The sequence below is a fragment of the Salmo salar genome, chromosome ssa04, assembly GCF_905237065.1.
Source record: "Salmo salar chromosome ssa04, Ssal_v3.1, whole genome shotgun sequence".
NCBI classification, from domain to species: domain Eukaryota; kingdom Metazoa; phylum Chordata; class Actinopteri; order Salmoniformes; family Salmonidae; genus Salmo; species Salmo salar.
Window position 1 is genome coordinate 84560452 of NC_059445.1, and position 16513 is coordinate 84576964.

Sequence of the window (16513 nt, forward strand, 5' to 3'; positions counted from 1 at the left end):
AGAGAGAGGAAGAGAGAGAGACAGAGAGAGGAAGAGAGAGAGAGACAGAGAGAGACAGAGAGAGAGACAGAGAGAGACAGAGACAGAGAGAGACAGAGAGAGAGAGAGACAGAGAGACAGAGAGACAGAGAGAGAGAGAGAGAAACAGAAAGAGAGAGAGACAGAGAGAGAGAGAGACAGAGAGACAGAGAGAGAGAGACAGAGAGAGATAGACAGAGAGAGAGAGAGACAGAGAGAGAGAGAGAGATACAGAGAGAGACAGAGACAGAGACAGAGAGAGACAGAGAGAGAGACCGAGAGAGAGAGACCGAGAGAGAGAGACCGAGAGAGAGAGACCGAGAGAGAGACAGAGAGAGAGAGACCGAGAGAGAGAGACCGAGAGAGAGAGACAGAGAGAGAGACAGAGAGAGAGAGACAGAGAGAGAGACAGAGAGAGAGACAGAGAGAGAGACAGAGAGAGAGAGACAGAGAGAGACAGATAGAGAGAGAGATAGAGAGAGAGAGAGAGACAGAGAGAGAGACAGAGAGACAGAGAGACAGAGAGAGAGACAGAGAGAGAGAGAGACAGAGGAAGAGAGAGAGACAGAGAGACAGAGGAAGAGAGAGAGAGAGAGACAGAGAGAGAGACAGAGAGAGAGACACAGAGACACAGAGAGACAGAGAGAGAGACAGAGACAGAGAGAGGAAGAGAGAGAGAGACAGAGAGAGAGAGGAAGAGAGAGAGACAGAGACAGAGAGAGAGAGACAGAGAGAGAGAGAGACAGAGAGAGAGAGACAGAGAGAGGGAGACAGAGAGAGGGAGAGAGAGAGAGACAGAGAGAGAGAGACAGAGAGAGAGAGACAGAGAGAGAGAGACAGAGAGAGAGAGACAGAGAGAGAGAGACAGAGAGAGAGAGACAGAGAGAGAGAGACAGAGAGAGGAAGAGAGAGAGAGAGGAAGAGAGAGACAGAGAGAGAGAGACAGAGAGAGGGAGAGACAGAGAGAGGGAGACAGAGAGAGGGAGAGAGAGAGAGACAGAGAGAGAGAGACAGAGAGAGGAAGAGAGAGAGAGAGGAAGAGAGAGACAGAGAGAGGAAGAGATAGAGAGACAGAGAGAGGAAGAGAGAGAGACAGAGAGAGGAAGAGAGAGAGAGACAGAGAGAGAGAGACAGAGAGAGAGAGAGAGAGAGAGAGAGAGAGAGAGAGAGAGAGAGACAGAGAGAGAGAGACAGAGAGAGAGAGACAGAGAGAGAGAGAGAGACAGAGAGAGAGAGAGAGACAGAGACAGAGAGAGAGAGACAGAGAGAGAGAGACAGAGAGAGAGAGACAGAGAGACAGAGAGAGAGAGAGACAGAGAGAGACAGAGACAGAGAGAGACAGAGAGAGAGAGAGAGAGGGAGAGAGAGAGAGAGAGAGAGAGAGAGAGAGAGAGAGAGAGTGAGAGAGTGAGACAGAGAGAGAGAGAGAGTGAGAGAGTGAGAGAGAGAGAGAGAGAGAGAGAGACAGAGAGACAGAGAGAGAGAGAGAGAGACAGAGAGAGAGAGAGAGAGAGACAGAGAGAGACAGTGAGACAGAGACAGAGAGAGACAGTGAGACAGAGACAGAGAGACAGAGACAGAGAGAGACAGTGAGACAGAGACAGAGAGAGAGAGAGAGACAGAGAGAGAGAGAGAGACAGAGAGAGAGAGAGAGACAGAGAGAGAGAGAGAGACAGAGAGAGAGAGAGAGAGGATTTTTTACAATTAAATAACGTATGACCGGATATTTTGCGCTGCTTTGGTGAGACTCTTAATTGTGTCTACATTGTTCTCTCGTTTTATGTAAATATAACATATTTATTGGAATAGGCTATAGCAAATAGAAATATAGGCAATTTAGTCAGAATGTTAACCATGCACTGCCCTGCTGTGTGCTGCCTGATGCAATTCTGATCACAGTGATAGTTTTTTGTCCATTTGGACAACTGAAATGTATAATGTGGTTGTCGAGTCTGTAGGGAAAAAAACTCAAATGTATAAAACTATTTATACAATTTGCCCGAGTTTATCATCAAACAATGAACAGAATGCATCAGTAATTCGACTTTTCCTGCAACTCTCTGAAGAGGCAACTAGAATGCCCCTGTCTGCTGTGTGTGGTGTGGTACTACTTCATGTAGCCGTTAGCGATGATGCTAATATGCTAAGTACACTGAAAGGCTTTTCCCAAAAACATCAATTAAACGTTGTGAACTACCACAGTAGCTTATGTTTACCCGGCAGAATGATATCGTGATTATTTTCATCAATCCAGTTACATCAATCCAAACTCTACCATCACGTGTGTGCTACAAAAACACACCTAAACACTCAAATTAAAGGGTAACTACACCCAAAAATAAAAATGTTGTATATTTTTCACAGACCTTAAAAGTGGTCTCCTGATGTGGTTTAAGCATCACTGTGGACTTACAAACAACGACATCGGATGTTCTATTTATTCTTCTTTTTGAAGTGTGATTGTAAACAAAACTGAGAAAAAACGGAATTTGGGAAAATACTAAAACTGATTTTATAGGGCCCTATACAGACACAGTCTGAACACACATCACGTGTACACACACACACACACACACACACACACACACAGTAGTCGTGTTGTTACCGTCTTGCGTAGTGGACGTGCTCGGATGGCCATGCCGTCCATGTAATCCTCCAGTTTAAATTGAAACACCGTCTGAAGCTTCTGCAGCAGCGCATCAAAGAATACCGTCCCCTGGGAAACAAACACAGTGCACCAAAATGATTAGCTCCATGAAGAAACACTAAGGCTGTTTCAAAATAGTTGCATGAAATTGAACATGATGTGTGTGTGTCTGTACGTGGTGTGTGTTCAGTGTACGCGGTGTGTGTGTGTGTGTGTGTGTGTGTACCAGGCCTTGAATTTCCCAGCAGAATCGACGGCCCTTGTGCGGCTGGCTGTAAACCCCCCAGCCTATGTCAATCTACTATGTCAATCACCAGCCTATGTCAATCACCAGCCTATGTCAATCTACTATGTCAATCTACTATGTCAATCTACTATGTCCATCTACTACGTCAATCACCAGCCTATGTCCATCTACTACGTCAATCACCAGCCTATGTCAATCACCTACGTCAATCACCAGCCTATGTCAATCTACTACGTCAATCACCAGCCTATGTCAATCTACTACGTCAATCACCAGCCTATGTCAATCTACTACGTCAATCACCAGCCTATGTCAATCTACTACGTCAATCACCAGCCTATGTCAATCTACTACGTCAATCACCAGCCTATGTCAATCACCTACGTCAATCACCAGCCTATGTCAATCACCTACGTCAATCACCAGCCTATGTCAATCTACTACGTCAATCACCAGCCTATGTCAATCTACTACGTCAATCACCAGCCTATGTCAATCTACTACGTCAATCACCAGCCTATGTCAATCTACTACGTCAATCACCAGCCTATGTCAATCTACTACGTCAATCACCAGCCTATGTCAATCTACTACGTCAATCACCAGCCTATGTCAATCTACTATGTCAATCTACTATGCCCCATAGTAGAAACCTTGTCTATTGGTCAGCTTGTTGTTCTGATGCAACCGATCAGAACGTTTAGCTTAAAAATGTTGCTAAACTATTATTTATTCACATTATAACAGCAGGAAACGCACACACGGCCTTAGGCTGTACGCGCAAACGTTCCAAAATGCAATTAGCAGGAAAACACCGTTCTCAAAAGCTTACCGCACATGTGAGCAGTTTCATGTGACAGATATGAAAATATCAGTTTTGAAAGAGTGGAGATCTAAAGATGCAACAACTAGCACGGGTTGCTAATATGACTATTGATGTAACAACTAGCACGGGTTGCTAATATCACTATTGATGTAACAACTAGCATGGGTTGCTAATGTGACTATTGATGTAACAACTAGCATGGGTTGCTAATATGACTATTGATACAACAACTAGCACGGGTTGCTAATATGACTATTGATACAACAACTAGCATGGGTTGCTAATATCACTATTGATGTAACAACTAGCATGGGTTGCTAATATGACTACTGACGCAACAACTAGCACGGGTTGCTAATATGACTATTGATGTAACAACTAGCACGGGTTGCTAATATGACTACTGACGCAACAACTAGCATGGGTTGCTAATATGACTATTGATGCAACAACTAGCATGGGTTGCTAATATGACTATTGATGCAACAACTAGCATGGGTTGCTAATATGACTATTGATGCAACAACTAGCATGGGTTGCTAATATGACTATTGATGCAACAACTAGCATGGGTTGCTAATATGACTATTGATGCAACAACTAGCACGGGTTGCTAATATGACTATTGATACAACAACTAGCATGGGTTGCTAATATGACTATTGTGCTTTTGGCTAACGGACAACGAAATAAAGTTGTTAGAACATGAGATAAACGCTGGGTTTAATGGCAAATGAGGAAGTGTTTACAAAATAATTCTGTCAACATTTCTATGGTCAGATTTTTTTGTCTACCGTAAATTCCGGACTATAAGCCGCAACTTTTTTCCCACGCTTTGAACCTCGCGGCTTAAACAATGATGCGGCTAATATATGGATTTTTCCCGCTTTCAATTTTTTTTTCTCCAAAAAAACATATTCTGTGACGTGCACAGTAATTTTTGGCGGCATGAAGCTTTCATTAGACCAATGAAATTGCCGAACGGGTTAAGGTCAAACAACTTTTTTGTTTACTGTTTAGATTAAATCGAGCGCACGCTCAAACTTCCCATCATTCTGATTACGGCAGTCATTTTGTCACCCTCATCATGGCAAAGACACGGAGAAATGCATATGATGCAGCTTTCAAGTTGAAGGCGACTGATCTGGCTGTTGGAAAAGGAAATAGAGCTGCTGCACGGGACCTTGGTCTTAATGAGTCGATGATAAGACGTTGGAAACAGCAGCGTGAGGAATTGACTCAGTGCAAAAAGACAACTAAAGCTTACTGCTAATTTTTTATTTTTTGTTACAAGCCGTGTTTCGTTAAAGCCTGTGTAAAATACATTTGTTTCAATGTACCGGTAAGCACCTGCGGCTTATAGACATGTGCGGCTTATTTATGTTCAAAAAATAAACAATTAATTCAGTGGGTGCGGCTTATATTCAGGTGCCCTTAATAGTCCGGGAATTACGGTAGGCTACTTTGAAACAAGGTAAGACATGATTCATAAAATGACAAAACATTCAGGTTTTAAACAATTACGTTTATGGCTAAACATACTGAACAAAAATATAAAAAGGCCTCTGCCCAGTCATGTGAAATCCATAGATTAGGGCCTAATGAATATATTTCAATTGACTGATTTCCTTCTATGAACTAACTCAGTAAAATCTTTGAAATTGTTGCATGTTGTGTTTATATTTCTGTTTAGTATAGTTTCAACATGCTGAATGCCTCCACTCAGATTACAAGGTGGGTGGTATCGCAGCGCACAACTGACACTGGGCTTTCTCTGAACGAACCGTGCTTAGAGTATGTCCACAGAATCAAGCCTTTTTTATTTTACTTTTTTTTTTTTAACGAGGCGAGTCAGTTAAGAACAAATTCTTATTTACAATGACGGCCTAGGAACAGTGGGTTAAATGCTTTGTTCAGGGGGCAGAACGATCGATTTTTACCTTGTCAGCTCGGGGATTCAATCTTGCAACCCTTCGGTTACTAGTCCAACGCTCTAACCACTAGGCTACCTGCCACCCCCATACTCTAATCACTAGGCTACGCTGCCGCCCCTACACTCTAACCACAATATGTCATTTAGAAGTCTCATTAAAGTTTGGCTACATTTTCTGGTGCCTCCCAGCATGTGTGTGGACATGAGAGGATGTAGCCTATATGCATAGTCCATCACCTACTAGAATTGGACCGACCTTCTGCCATAGCGGGATATTCAGTAATAACAGCACTGAACACAAGGGGCACTGTTTTCAAACCCCACTGACACTATGTAAATAAAAAAAATACATGTAATCCGAAGGTTAGCAATGCTAACAAGTACATGTCAAATCCCATAAATAATGCTACCTAAATGCTAACGAACATTTTACACAGTCTCTAACCTAAACTATACAAGTAGTTTAGGTTAGATAGCTGCACAAAACAAAATGCTACTCCCAGTTAGCTGCACAAAACAAAATGCTACTCCCAGTTTGCTGCACGCACAAAACAAAATGCTACTCCCAGTTAGCTGCACAACACAAAATGCTACTCCCAGTTAGCTGCACAACACAAAACAAAATGCTACTCCCAGTTAGCTGCACAACACAAAACAAAATGCTACTCCCAGTTAGCTGCACAACACAAAACAAAATGCTACTCCCAGTTAGCTGCACAACACAAAACAAAATGCTACTCCCAGTTAGCTGCACAACACAAAACAAATGCTACTCCCAGTTAGCTGCACAACACAAAACAAAATGCTAGTCCCAGTTAGCTGCACAACACAAAACAAAATGCTACTCCCAGTTAGCTGCACAAAAAAAAGATAGAGCTGCACAAAACAAAATGCTACTCCCAGTTAGCTGCACAACACAAAACAAAATGCTACTCCCAGTTAGCTGCACAACACAAAACAAAATGCTACTCCCAGTTAGCTGCACAACACAAAACAAAATGCTACTCCCAGTTAGCTGCACAACACAAAACAAAATGCTACTCCCAGTTAGCTGCACAAAACAAAATGCTACTCCCAGTTAGCTGCACAAAACAAAATGCTACTCCCAGTTAGCTGCACAAAACAAAATGCTACTCCCAGTTAGCTGCACAAAACAAAATGCTAGTCCCAGTTTGCTGCACGCACAAAACAAAATGCTACTCCCACTTAGCTGCACAAAACAAAATGCTACTCCCAGTTAGCTGCACAACACAAAACAAAATGCTACTCCCAGTTTGCTGCACAACACAAAACAAAATGCTAGTCCCAGTTTGCTGCACAACACAAAACAAAATGCTAGTCCCAGTTTGCTGCACGCACAAAACAAAATGCTAGTCCCAGTTTGCGGCACGCACAAAACAAAATGCTACTCCCAGTTAGCTGCACGCACAAAACAAAATGCTACTCCCAGTTAGCTGCACAAAACAAAATGCTACTCCCAGTTAGCTGCACAAAACAAAATGCTTGTCCCAGTTAGCTGCACAAAACAAAATGCTACTCCCAGTTAGCTGCACAAAACAAAATGCTACTCCCAGTTAGCTGCACAAAACAAAATGCTACTCCCACTTAGCTGCACAAAACAAAATGCTAGTCCCACTTAGCTGCACGCACAAAACAAAATGCTAGTCCCAGTTTGCTGCACAACACAAAACAAAACGCTAGTCCCACTTAGCTGCAAGCACAAAACAAAATGCTACTCCCAGTTAGCTGCACAACACAAAACAAAATGCTACTCCCAGTTAGCTGCACAACACAAAACAAAATGCTACTCCCAGTTAGCTGCACAACACAAAACAAAATGCTACTCCCAGTTAGCTGCACAACACAAAACAAAATGCTACTCCCAGTTAGCTGCACAACACAAAACAAAATGCTACTCCCAGTTAGCTGCACAACACAAAACAAAATGCTACTCCCAGTTAGCTGCACAACACAAAACAAAATGCTAGTCCCAGTTTGCTGCACGCACAAAACAAAACGCTAGTCCCAGTTAGCTGCAAGCACAAAACAAAACGCTAGTCCCACTTAGCTGCACAAAACAAAATGCTAGTCCCAGTTTGCTGCACAAAACAAAATGCTAGTCCCAGTTTGCTGCACAAAACAAAATGCTAGTCCCAGTTTGCTGCACAAAACAAAACGCTAGTCCCACTTAGCTGCACAAAACAAAATGCTAGTCCCAGTTTGCGGCACGCAGAAAACAAAATGCTACTCCCAGTTAGCTGCACGCACAAAACAAAATGCTACTCCCAGTTAGCTGCACGCACAAAACAAAATGCTACTCCCAGTTAGCTGCACAAAACAAAATGCTACTCCCAGTTAGCTGCACAAAACAAAATGCTAGTCCCAGTTTGCTGCACGCACAAAACAAAACGCTAGTCCCACTTAGCTGCAAGCACAAAACAAAACGCTAGTCCCACTTAGCTGCACAAAACAAAATGCTAGTCCCAGTTTGCTGCACAAAACAAAATGCTAGTCCCAGTTTGCTGCACAAAACAAAATGCTAGTCCCAGTTTGCTGCACAAAACAAAACGCTAGTCCCACTTAGCTGCACAAAACAAAATGCTAGTCCCAGTTTGCTGCACAAAACAAAATGCTAGTCCCAGTTTGCTGCACAAAACAAAACAAATATTAGACAGCAAGGCTTTTGATCCTGGAGGGGATTCTCTGCTGTTATCATGCGAATGCTTGATTTCGGAAGGAGCTAACCACTTAGCTAGGTAGCTAACTAGCTACTAAATTAGCAAACCAAATGCACAACTGCAGAGCATTTAGCACATTCTAGACAGTTAACTTAATAGTTAGAAGATGTCTAGCTGGCAAACATTGAATTGTGAATTCCCTACTGTAACTAGATCACCTGGAGCATACTGGACAATAGAGTGACTCACAAGGCTCCGGTCTCTGGTCATTGTGTGTAAACAAACACCATGTGACTGGGGACAACCAGGAAGTTTCATAATGAAACATGTGACATGAATAAAATCATCTTCTTATCTCCTAACGAAAGTTGACAGCAGGTATTTAAGTAGCTTCAAATATAGACATTTATTTAAAAACGTTAACCTGTTAGGGCTAGGGGGCAGCATTTGCACGTCTGGATAAAAAAAATGTACCCGATTTAATCTGGTTACTAATCCTACCCAGTAACTAGAATATGCATATACTTATTATATATGGATAGAAAACACTCTAAAGTTTCTAAAACTGTTTGAATGGTGTCTGTGAGTATAACAGAACTCATTTGGCAGGCAAAACCCTGAGACATTTTCTGACAGGAAGTGGATACCTGATGTGTTGTATTACCTTTAAACCTATCCCATTGAAAAACACAGGGGCTGAGGAATATTTTGGCACTTCCTATTGCTTCCACTAGATGTCACCAGCCTTTACAAAGTGTTTTGAGTCTTCTGGAGGGAGATCTGACCGAACAAGAGCCATGGAACGATGATGTCCCATTAGACACCTGGCGCGAGTTCATGTTGGGTACCCTCGTTCCAATACGTTATAAAAGAGTATGCATTCGTCCACCTTGAATATTATTCATGTTCTGGTTAAAAAAGGCCCTAATGATTTATGCTATACAACGTTTGACATGTTTGAACGAACGTAAATATATTTTTTCCCCTCGTCATGACGACGAAATGCATGCATTGTCTAATTTAATGTCCCAGGAGTGTCATCTGATGGAGATTGTAAAAGGTTAGTGCATCATTTTAGCTGGTTTTATGGTTTTGGTGACCCTGTCTTTGAATCGACAAAACATTACACACAACTCTTGTAAATGTACTGTCCTAACATACTCTAAATTTATGCTTTCGCCGTAAAACCTTTTTGAAATCGTAAAACGTGGTTAGATTAAGGAGATGTTTATCTTTCAAAGGGTGTAAAATAGTTGTATGTTTGAAAAATTTGAATTTTTACATTTATTTGGATTCAAATTTGCCGCTCTTGAAATGCACCTGCTGTTGATGGAGTGCACCACGGGGGGGACACTAGCGTCCCACCTAGCCCATAGAGGTTAAAGGAATAGTTTCAACGGTATTGAAGGTATTGAAAAACCATCACGTGGCTTTTTCCAATTACCCCGGTATAAAGGCCCAAGCCTATCACCTAAACGTTCACATGCAGGATAATTATTTATGGACAGTACATACACTTTTTTTTTTTTACAATTTCTAGCGTTTAAATTTTTTTTTCTAATCAATTTAAAATGGGCTATTTTGGTTAAGGGCCTTAATGCCCTGGCAGATTGGGCTCATCTTGAAGGCCTAATTCCATAGCTTGTGCGTTATGTGGCATATGTTCAGTGCGTCTACCTCGTCCAGCAGAGTGAGCAGCATGGGGGTGATGTGCAGGGCTGAGTCTCCGCTGGGATCTTTGAGGAGCTGTCTGAAGTGCTCTATAACCTGGTAGTACACGTTCTTCCATAGAGCCTGGTCCAGGTTCTGACTGTCACTGAACTCTATGTCTGTTAGGATCACCCGCTCATATAGGGTCAACAGGTCAGCTCTGGAGGGGGGGGTGAAAAGGAGACAAGACAGAAAGGAGATTAGTTAGTTTTCAGACAAGTTGCAGCCCCCAGCATCAGCATATTACCAAGTTGGAGCTCCCACCCTCAATCCATCCTACCCTGTCCCTCCATGCTACCCTGTCCATCTCCTTCCTTCCCTCCATCCTACCCTGTCCCTCTATCCTACCCTGTCCCTCTCCTCCCTCCCTCCATCCATCCATCCATCCTACCCTTTCCCTCCCTCCCTCCCTCCATCCATCCTACCCTGTCCCTCCAACCTACCCTGTCCATCTCCTCCCTCCCCCCTCCAGCCATCCTACTCTGTCCCTCCCTCCCTCCATCCATCCTACCCTGTCCCTCCCTCCATCCATCCATCCATCATACCCTGTCCCTCCCTCCATCCTACCCTGTCCCTCCATCCTACCCTGTCAGTCTCCTCTCTCCCTCCATCCTACCCTGTCCCTCTCCTCCCCCCCACCCTCCCTCCATCCTACCCTGTCCCCCTTCCCTCCATCTACCCTGTCCCTCTCCCCACCATCTTACCTGAGTTGAGCCATGCGGTCCAGTCCGTCAGGACTAAGTCTGTCTCTAGATAGGAGGTTGCTGAGTTGTAACTCTTGGCTCTCTGCAGCCCTCAGCTGTCTCCCCAGCTCTTGCCTGGCCTGCTGCTCCACTTCCTCTGGTGTCAGACCTGCTCCAGCCCCAGTCTGGTACCCCTGGCCCCTGTACTCCCCGTAAAACTGGGCTGGGTAAATGCCGTTGGAGGAGGGCATCTGGTAGGGGGTGGTAGGCATAGTGTGGTAGGGGTATGGGTAACGTGCATTGGGGTTGGTATTGTAAGGGTAAGGGTTGTCAGAGTTCTGGTACTTGTAGAAGGCCTGGGCCATGGCTGCGGCCTCCTGCTGGGGGTAGAAGTGCTCCCCCTGGCGGACCGGGGGACTCCCTGCAGCCTCGTCATCTGTATCCAGGAAGTGCAGCGCTCCGTAACCGCCGCCCGTCTGCAGGTACATGGGCTGCTGCTGCAGGAGAGAGGCATGCTGGGAGAGCCGGAGAGCGGGTTTCTGGTCGGGGTTGTTGGGATCCCAGAGTCGCCTTGTTCCTCCGCCCCTTCCTCCTCCTCTCCCTAGTCCCGCCTCTTTTCCTCCTCGAATCCCACCAAACAGGAGCCTTGGCCCGGGCTCCGTCGGCGAATTGGAGAGGTCAGTGTGGGCGGGGAGGATGAGAATGCCCCTCTCCTTACCACGAGGCACAGTGCCCTGCCTGCGGCGCCCTTGGGGGTCATCGCTGAGGCCTGAGGTGGCGTGGGAGGTGCCTGACTGTCTGTCGCTCTGAGATACTTTCAGGAGCCCTCCTCCTCTTCCTCCTCCTCCTCCTCTGTGTCCTCTTCCCCCTCTCCCTCTGCTCTCCTCCTCCCCTCTCCTCCACGCGGGGCTCAAGTCCTCCTCTCCTCCATCTCTCCTCCTCTCCTCCAGTGAGTCTGTTGAGGAGTCTCTCCTCCTGTTCGGTAGCTGACCTCCTCCCTCTCCTCCGTCTCTCTCCCTGTGCCCCAGGCGGTCTCGTCGGACCCTGTCCTCCCTCCGATCCCCTCCCTGTCCCAGTCCGTCCAGGCTGGTACCACTGCTGGCAGAACTGGTGCTGTAGGTACGGTTCACGGGTCTTCTGATGTTTGACTTGGAGTAGCGCTTAGAGGACGACGATGGGTGGTGGTGGTTGTTAGGGTTAGCTCTGCATCTCTCGCTCCTCTCTCTGTTTCTCTGTATCTCTCCATCCCCGTCTTTCTCTCCATTCCTCTCTCTGTCTATATCTGGAGGTAGAGGTTGGGGTCTGTTGTTGCCTCTCTGGTTGTCTCTCTCAGTCTCTCTATCCCTCCGTTTTTCTCTTCCCTTTGCTGGCTGTGTATCTGCAGGACGGTTCGCTTCCCTCTCTCCGTCTTCTTCCGATGCTCTCCTGTCTCTATCTTTCTCGGTCATCCCTCGCTCACCCTCACCCCCCTCTCCTCTTCTCCTGGAGTCCTGATTCTCCCCTCCTCCTCTGTTCCTGCGGTTTCCCCTCTCTCTCTTCTTCTCCTCCTCCGTCTTCTCGCATCCTTCATTTCCTACTCGTCCCCTGCCTCCACCTCCAGCTCTGCTCCTCCTGCCCTCACCGCTAGCCTTCCTCCTCCTGCCTACTCCTTCCTCACCCTCTCCTCTCTTCCCCTCCTCTTCTCTCTCAGGTGGGGCAGTCACACAGAGTTTCTGAATCTTCCCAGTCAGGTTCTCTACTCCATGGTCTGAGATGGCTGCTTTCCCTGTTTCTCTCCTCCCCTGCCTTCTGCTTGTCTCTTCACCCCCTCTGCCACCTTTCCCTTTCTCCTCTCCGGTCTCTCTCCATACGACTGGTTCCCTCCTGGCTTGGGTTTCCTCTCTGACAGGATCAGGGGGACCAGGGGTAGGGGCAGGTTTCTCTGTCTCTCTTCCCTCTTCCCCCTGGGTGGTAGTGGTGCTCCTCCGACCCCCAGGCTGGTAGATCTCCCGGTCCGGTTTACGGGTCTTTCTGGTGGCCTTGGGAGAGTCAGGGGAACCCCCTGCTGGCTCTCCACCCCTCTGGTCCTTCTCTCTCCCTCCACCCCTCTGGTCCTTCTCTCTCCCTCCACCCCTCTGGTCCTTCTCTCTACCTCCACCCCGCTGGTCCTTCTCTCTCCCTCCACCCCTCTGGTCCTTCTCTCTACCTCCACCCCTCTGGTTTTTCCCTCTCACTTCATCCCTCTGTCTGGAGTTCTGTGGTCGGTTAGCTGAGCCTGACGGTCCCTTTGCACTACTGCTACTACTGTTGTTGTTGTTGTCTGCTCTGGTGGTGTGGTGGTCACCTCTTTGAGTCCTCTGTTGTGCAGGTGCTCGAGAGCATCCACCCCGGTTTGAAGTAAAACCTCCTCCACATTTCTCTCCTCCTCCTTTCCCCATCCCTCCATCTATACATCCAAGTTCAGTTGAAACCGTCTCAGTGGCGGCCATCTTGTGTACTTCTTCCTCCTCCTGTGGCAGTGACATCACCAACTCCACCTCAGGGTCAGAGGTCATGGCTAACGGATCTCCAGGGGAGGTGACTACGCCGCCGTCCTCGCTGTCATGGCGACGGTTGCCGTGGCCAGCCCCGGGCGTGTAGAGCTGCAGGTCAGGGCGTTTTGACGGGTCGTTGCCGTGGTGACGCTGCTGTCGTTGGCCACGTCCCTCCTCTCCTCGCTCCTCTGTGACAGAGAGGGGGGTATGAAAGGGAGAGAAAGAGTTGGGAAAGAAATAGAGATGGGAGAGGGAGAGAGAGGAGAATGGGAGATATTAGTTGTGATGACTGACTTTTCAACAGAGACACAATCCGTTCTGAAGCTCAGCACCCCTTCTCCTCCTCTTTCGCCCTCTCGTTTCCACTCCCACTTTCTCTCATTTCCACTCCCGCTATCCTCATTTCCACTTCCTCTTGCTCAGTCGTGTAAGTTTAGTTCGTTCTCAGGCTCCTCTGACTAACACACAGCAGGAAAGTGCAAGAAGGTGAGAGCAGGAGGTAAGAGAGAAAGCGATAGCAGGAAGAACAGTCTGCCTGATAATGTAGTGCACCTTTACCCCGTACTTCAACAAAGACAATGAACAATGACACAACTGCCCCAGGGTCTAAATGATAGCTAATACCAGTCATACGCTATGCGATTTTCACACAAGTTCCCCACGTTTTTTTTTTTGCAGTCCCAGACAAATGTTCATGATCGGGGTGAAATCCTATGAACTTGGGCTAGGATCAATACGTCGGGACTGGCGTAGTTTGAGCGGGTCAAGGGCGCACCGACGACGGTTGTTTCGTTATCCAGACCCCCTGTCCGGATGTCCAGATCATTTTCTGAAGTGTCTGAAATGTTGGTCGTGCATGTTGTAGTATGAGCATGATTGGGCAAGGACTGTGACACGATTGGGCAAGGACTGTGACACGATTGGGCAAGGACTGCTGCCAATAGCTAATGAGCACTCAGCATGCGAGACCAAGACAAGTGAAGAGGAAAACAACAACACTGTGAGGACCGAGGTGATGGGAGACAGAGTTCACTAAAGGACCATTCCATTGGTCCTTAAGTCAAATCTCCGCACACCTGGGGGCACCAGGCAATGCAAAACAAACTCCTACCATGACAGTAATGAAAAAGATAATTATATCATCGTTATTATTTTGTATATTAAGTCCATATTCTGGGCCTCTGTCTCTTTTGCTCTTTCTGCACATGATACTTGGCACACTAAAAAGCAGCTCACTGTTTGCGTCAGCATTTCTTTCCTACAACAACTGAGAAACGCAAGGCAGGATCAACTAGGAATCATTGTGTACTGTGAGCACGTCCTGGGGTTGAGGTTGGACAAAATGAAAAGATTTGGGACAAGGAAATCTGGAAGTTGTGAGCGTGTCCCAAGTTATTACGATTTTATACGTGGTGTAGTGTAGTGTATGCCCAGCATAAGTGGGTAAGAAGGATAGGTGTGTTGGGTTCATCTGATCAGTCAGTCCAACAGGTGAGTCTCCAATTGTAGGTCCTGGAAAGCTACTGGGTAGTTGAGCAGGCGTAAGTTCCAGCCCTACTCAAACACACCTGTTCAGCTAATCATGACCCAGACTCTGATCATGATGGTCTTTTTAATTTTTTTTTTTTTTAAACAGGTACCTAGAATAAAAACCCCGAACATCTAGCAATTCCCCAGGACCACCGGAGTGGCCTCATCAATGATAATTTAGGAAAGACGACTTAGCTATATGTGTAGCTAGTTAGCATGGCGAAAGCTACACAAGTGCGGTTGCCATAGTGATATGGTTAGCTTAAAAAAATAAAGCTAAACAAAACGTTATTCAACTTGTGTCAGTTAACTAACTTGTTCAACTATACACTTTTGCCACCTTCTTCAACTTGTATCCAACTAACAACGTTAACTGTGGTCTGTAAAATAAAATACACATACTTATTGTTTTTTGGGAAGAAGAGAGAAAAGAAAAAAGAAGCTAAGCTAGTCTGCTGCTAATACTAACCTAGCTTAGCAAGCTGACAATAGCCCCAACCACGAAGGACTGCAGCCGGTGGGGAACCTCCGTCTAGGTTGACGGTGACATGTGCATTTCCAACCCGGTCTTCGGTTGTGAGAGGTGGGGGTGAGTGAGTGATATTGGTCGGGGGGGGGAGGAGGAGGGGAGGCGTTTGAAAACAAAATACCACATGATACTTCTAGCTGACGTTACGTCAAAATAGCTAACGTTAGCTAGCAAGCTAACTACTTCGTTTCCGTTTATACGTTGGATTACTCCCGTTTTTTTGTTGTTGTTGTTGTGAGTTCATGATTTATAACGATAACTTTCGGTGATCGCTCTCACCTCTGTGACAATCGCCGTGGTGGTTGGTAAAAGCAGACGCTTCAGCTCGTAGCTCCGCAGCTGAAATCCGTACTCGGTCTAGTTCGTCCGCCATCTTCGTCTCTAGTCAACACGCGTTTAGAAAAAAAACACCTGTGTCGTTTCTTGTGTCGCCTGTAGAACTGTCACATAGCGTTTATTTTACAAATGAAGTGAATTTGGCTAAACATTCATTCAAATGTTTAGTTAAGATAAGGAAACACGGCATAGGTAGGCCTACAAAAATAAACTACAACTTCTACTACTAGCCTACTAAACAAATCAAGCCATTGCCCAAAGTGATCTGACTACAATCCTTTTTAAACGATATTGGAAAATTGAGATGATATAATCCCCCTATTAAAAAAAACAAAACAAAAAAAACGTTTACTTTAGTTCTACTCCTTGTGAGATCAATAGGCTATTTAGCCTACTATAGTTATCAGTGGCCAAACAGCTAGTCAGACTAAGGAATAACAAAGGGTGCGTTCGTAAATTCACCAATTATTCATCGCTCTACGTTCACTCAGACGAGAGTCCTCTGAAACCGGAGTAGACAGACAGACAGAGCGAATTAACGAACGCACCGGAGAGGCCCAACTCCAAGCAATGAGTTTTTAATATGGTCAATGAGTGTCGAATTTGGTCAAGCCCCCCAAAAAATGAATGGCTGTTTTGCTACGTAAGGTTTATTTGATCGACTATAAGTTTCGTAATGCTTAAATTCTTACGAGTGAACAGATATAAGCAGTACGGCAACTTTGATGAAGAAAAAAACAAACACTTTATATCGGAGTTTTCGAGAAAACGTCGACGTCAACAACCCTCATCGAATATTTAAAAAATAAAAATAGATTACAATAATAATATGTATCCACCAAGCCAAAGAAAGATAGGTGGGA

At 45.7% G+C, this 16513-nt stretch overlaps 1 protein-coding gene across 2 annotated transcripts in view; it reads right to left on the bottom strand.

The window, feature by feature from the left end:
- Positions 1-16088, bottom strand: part of smg6 (SMG6 nonsense mediated mRNA decay factor) — a 57907-nt gene extending 41819 nt beyond the window's left edge. The window contains exons 1-4 of one of the 2 annotated variants that reach the window (XM_045717430.1): positions 15594-16088; positions 10764-13443; positions 10027-10219; positions 2624-2734 (exon numbers count right to left, since the gene is read on the bottom strand). In XM_045717430.1, coding sequence (XP_045573386.1) covers positions 2624-2734; positions 10027-10219; positions 10764-13443; positions 15594-15687 — 3078 coding nt within the window. In that variant the 5' untranslated portion in view covers positions 15688-16088. Of the gene's footprint in view, positions 1-2623; positions 2735-10026; positions 10220-10763; positions 13444-15254 lie in introns of both variants that reach the window. The other variant, XM_045717431.1, reaches the window with a different exon arrangement.
- Between the last annotated feature and the right edge of the window lie 425 nt (positions 16089-16513).